Here is a 5,000-nt window from a genome sequence, read left to right as displayed (position 1 = left end):
ACGGTGATTCAGGCTGAAGGTGAGTCTCCCATCACTGGAGGACACTGATGTCAGAGTGTGTTCTGCTGACTGACTGTGATGTCACTTCCTGTCCCACAGTGCACTACGCGCGTCCCGTCATCATCCTCGGGCCGAGCAAGGACCGCGTCAATGACGATCTGCTCTCCGAGTTCCCCGACAAGTTCGGCTCCTGCGTCCCACGTAAGAACTTAATTCGCAAAATACTTTAAGTTTTGTATTTAGTTTTTTTATTTTAATCTTAGTTAAATTGTTTTAATTTTTTACATTATCAGATTTTTTATATACATTTTTATTTGTAGTCATTTTACTATTTCCAGTTAAACTTAATCAAAAGGAGAAAATTTCCTCCGCAACCGGCTAAATGAAATAGGTAAAAGTCTCAAGATTCACTCTTCCTCAAATAAAAGATGAAAAAGGTCTTAAATCAGAGCAGAGAGTCTTAAATTAATCTCGTCTTGTTTTCTAGTACAAATATCTAAACATCCTTAAATCAAGATAATTTTATTTGAAATGCAGAATGAAGAAGAGAAATTGAACTAAATGAAGTTTATGATTAAAACAAGATCAAATATCTGCCAATGAGGAATAAAAACATATATTTTCCCTTGCGTTAAGATGATATTTCCATGACTTTAAAGCTCTAAAATTGATCTAATTTAATATTATTTTTAAAGGGATGACCAAAATATACTTTGAGGTAAACAAAGGCTTCTGTAAAATAATAATAATAATAATAATAAGACTCAAATGAGCAGCATAAGCAGCAGAGGAGCACTTCTCAGTTAGTGACTGAATCACACATGTACTAGTCTAAACTACTAATAATGGTATATTTAATAAGAGTAGAATAGCCAATATTCATTCCCTATATAAATATTTTGAATGCTTCCCAACTCAAGCTCAGTGCTTTAATGTTAAATGTGTTTTACCAAGAAATAAAGTGTAATATTATTAGTAACTGCACTCATTAAAGCAGATCAAGAGTAATGTTGTGATTTAAATGACCGTTATTTTGAACCCCCCACACATGAACTCTATGAGTGTCAGTCGAGTGTTTGTTCTCTGAAGAGACTCCTGTGTTTGACAGACACCACGCGGCCCAAGCGCGAGTACGAGGTGGACGGCCGAGACTATCACTTCGTGTCTTCACGTGAACAGATGGAGAAGGACATTCAGAGCCACCGCTTCATCGAGGCCGGACAGTACAACAGCCACCTGTACGGCACCAGCGTCCAGAGCGTCAGACAGGTGGCCGAGCAGGTGAGAGACGGACGGAGAGATGGAGAGAGGGGCGGACGGATGGAGAGACGCTCATGTGTGTGTGTGTGTGTGTGTGTGTGTGTGTTTCAGCACGGGAAACACTGTATCCTGGATGTTTCAGCAAATGCAGTGAGGAGGTTACAGGCCGCCCAACTTCACCCCATCGCCATCTTTATACGACCCTCATCCCTGCAGAACATACTGTGAGTTTGTGTGTGTGTGTGTGTGTGTGTAAGAGTGTGTGTGTGTGTGTGTGTGTGTGTGTGTGTATGTGTGTGTGTGTGTGTGTGTGTGTGTGTGTGTGTGTGTGTGTGTGTGTGTGTGTATGTGTGTGTGTGTGTGTGTGTGTGTGTAAGAGTGTGTGTGTGTATGTGTGTGTGTGTGTGTAAGAGTGTGCTTGTGTAAGAGTGTGTGTGTGTAAGAGTTTTTCCACAAAGATAACCAGGTGATAAACCTGAAACAATAAGAAATGCAATGTTTCACTTTTCATGTGGATACTACAAACAGCCCGTTATTTACCTCAATAGCCCAATAACAATAAACAACAATAAATAAAATTAATCAAAATACAGATATATAATAATAATTTCATAATTATCATTTAATAATTTTCATGTACACACTTCAAACATTATGCAACATACTCAAATCCTACAAAGAACCTATGCAAGCTGCATGCAGTCTTATCTAAAAGCAGGAAACTACAGCTCCCTGAATGCTCTTATTAGGGAGCAACAATGAATGAGGAGAAAGCGTTTTCGGCGGTTACAGTACTCTTAATTTTCATATTCTCCATAACAAAGACCATCTCTAAAACTCTCGCAAAACGCCACAACGCTGATCAACATCACGGTCCTGGCCAGGGATCGTTGTGACTGAAAGGAACGCTTCCCAAAAGGACGCCCAACAGGAAGCTTTTATGGATAGGCGCACCGGTGCACCCAATCCACCTGATTACCACACAGCTCTGCAGCGCACCTGTAGGGGAAGCACAAACACACACCAGACACGGCAGAGGAGATAATACGAAGTACAGCCGTGACACCAGGAAGTACGTTAAATACCGATCCGTGATTCATACTTTAACTCTATTGTAGCTCTGGTTTAAGGTAACCATTTGATTAAACATATAGATAAGAAATAATAGAACTTCACAAATGACAGAACTCCCCAGAAAACACAACACCTCCCACTTGAGTTCCTGATCTTATGATCCAGGCAACTTTCCAAAATCACTCAAAGGACCCCCCCTTAGTGACCATTTTTTTTTTGTTTTTTTCACAATGTCCATGTGTAAGTGTATAATTAAGGTATGACATATGGAGGAGCAGCTTAGTCCAATGTCCAAGGCAATCACATCCCGTGGGCAGGTGTTTGATGTACTGTCCGGATATATGAGGTATGGGATGTGCATGCTCTTTCTTTTTCATCTATGTGCAATATGATAGGCATGGTGGCAGCGCTAGGCTTACACCAACCAGCCAACAGGGGTAAGGGAGGTGACAGAGAGATGTTTGGGAAGAGGCGGATGTCATGGTAGATGAGTTTCATGAAATTGACGGCTCAAAGCATTTGGGTCAGCAATCCAGACGAGGTCGCAGATTTTGACGTTCCTTTCTGTCCGGTGCCACTTATGTCGAATTAATAGATTTGGGCCAGATAGTTCCCTCTTCTTTTCTCAGAACCAGTCCACACCGATTTGAATAGCCCTTAGACGACGCCAGGGATGGGACTCTAGGTCAAGCCCACTAGTATCTCCTCCAAGTGATGCTCGACCCAGTATGAGGGAGTTGGGTGTTAAAGTACTCCACCGAATCCTCCTGTTCTTGAGCTCTGGCATCGATTGGGCTTTCGTTTGTCAGGTTGGCTGCCTGATAAAACAGAGTTTGTAGCTCCCCCCATGTGAGAGACTCTGTAGCTCCTCTGATGCTCATGAGCGCTCTCTTCAAACGTTTCACAGCAGCTTCAGCAGCTCCATTCCTGTGGGGTGCATCTGCGGGGTGAAAATTCCACTTCCACTTAGTCTCATTCTTAGTGGGTGCATCTTCTATGGACACACCCTGCAGGCAAGCCAGATGTCAAAGCCGGCTTAGCACCATAGAATATGGTGCCTCTGTCGGACCATAATTTCCTTGAATGCCCCCTCAGAACAACAAAGTGGGAGTGTGCTTGGAGGAAGCTTTCTGTCAAGTGGTCATCGGTGAGGTCCACATGGATGGCTCTCGAGGCCATAAAACAGAAAATAATACCCCAGACCTTCCTTCCTTCTTGTTCTCCTTTTAACAGCGTCTTTCACCTCGAAGGGGCCAAAAAGGTAGAGGGTTGTATACTTGAATGGGCTTGCTCTTGCCTTGTCTGTAGAAGGGTAGAGGCAACACCTTCATGGTTTTCTTCATGTGCCTCCCTGGCCAGTAGGGTTGTGAGCCACGATTGGCATGGGATTAGCGGTACAGCCACTCTATCCTCATTCCAGCACTGAATTCTCCCTCCACAGAGCTAGAGTCCTGTCTTTTCCTCCTTCTGAACAACCAGGTGATCCAGGGTTGTATACCGGAACTCGACACCCTCTTGAGCTGCGAGAGTTAGATCTTTGAAATCTGTTGCTCTTTCTCCCACAGACAGGGAAGGTCTTGCCTCCCATTTTGGCCCGGACTGAGGCCTGGCTGTTTCCCAGCCAGATTTCTACTGCTCGTCTCATCCAGGCGATGGTCCCGCATAACCGTGCCAGTGAACTGAACCTTCGGGGGTCCACAAGGCGCACAAGCACAACACTGGTTGAGCCTGACCATTTCCTGGGCTGGGCTCCTGCTGTAACCAATGCTGAGAACCCCTTCCTCCGAAGTCCCCCGATCTCTTCAGCAACAAAGGGGTTGATCTCTCTGGCAGTTTTCAAAGGTCAATCTGATTCAGGCAACTTCAAAAATTCTGGACCTTCCTGCCAGACTGACCCTTCAGCAAGCTCCTCAGGGGATGCCCCCCTTGTGATTAGATTGGCGACATTCTGTCTTCCTTCGACCCATCTCCAGCTATCTACTGATTCGGCCTTTTGGATTTCTCCAATCCAGTTTGCAGATATTGCACTATTTTCTCCCTCACATGAGCCGCTTCTTTACCTGCTTTTTCTTCCTCTCTTTTTACTTCTTCTAGAGCGTCAACATATTTCAGTCCAGCATCCTGCACCTGTCCAAAGTCCACACCAAGTGCTCTGATCTCGTCAATAAGAACCATTTTTTCTAGGAGGTCTATAGTGAGGTACATCTTTTTGGCTCTCTTGCTGAAAGAGCACTGTGCTGTTGAGCGCTTTCCTTTTAGGGCCATTAATTCTGCCAAATCCATCTTCCTTTCCCAGCACTAACCAATGCACTGTAACACAGAGGGTCTATTCACCCTATTCCTTTCCTGGTCAATGCTGATAGGGTGGTGGCAGACTTGGCTGAACGTGCTTAAACCTTTGGTTTATTACTGTTTCGTTTTCTCCCCACAGAAAGGGTAACCCAGTGTACAAAGGATATTACTAGGTTTTCCACATTTGTTTGTTTATTTTTTCACAAAGATAACCAGGTGATAAACCTGAAACAATTGTTGGAGCGTAGCATTATCTTTATCAGTTAACTAAACTGCTTAGATCAACCAAAAAGTGACAGTGAAAGTGAAGTGACATTCAGCCAAGTGTGGTGACCCATACTCAGAATTCGTGCTCTGCATTTAACCCATCCGAA

At 43.9% G+C, this 5,000-nt stretch overlaps 1 protein-coding gene across 1 annotated transcript in view; it reads left to right on the top strand.

Annotated features, from left to right (window-relative positions):
* The window catches only part of LOC113041376 (disks large homolog 4), a 15,480-nt gene that overhangs the window by 8,307 nt on the left and 2,173 nt on the right, over window positions 1-5,000 (top strand). Inside the window, exons 12-15 of the mRNA XM_026199849.1 lie at window positions 1-19; window positions 100-201; window positions 1,109-1,281; window positions 1,372-1,484. The exon at window positions 1-19 is cut by the window's left edge and continues 29 nt beyond it. Of these exons, the coding sequence (XP_026055634.1) occupies window positions 1-19; window positions 100-201; window positions 1,109-1,281; window positions 1,372-1,484 (407 nt within the window). The remainder of the gene's footprint in view (window positions 20-99; window positions 202-1,108; window positions 1,282-1,371; window positions 1,485-5,000) is intronic.

Source organism: Carassius auratus, chromosome 23, assembly GCF_003368295.1.
Source record: "Carassius auratus strain Wakin chromosome 23, ASM336829v1, whole genome shotgun sequence".
NCBI lineage: Eukaryota > Metazoa > Chordata > Actinopteri > Cypriniformes > Cyprinidae > Carassius > Carassius auratus.
This window is presented reverse-complemented; position numbering and strand designations above follow the sequence as displayed.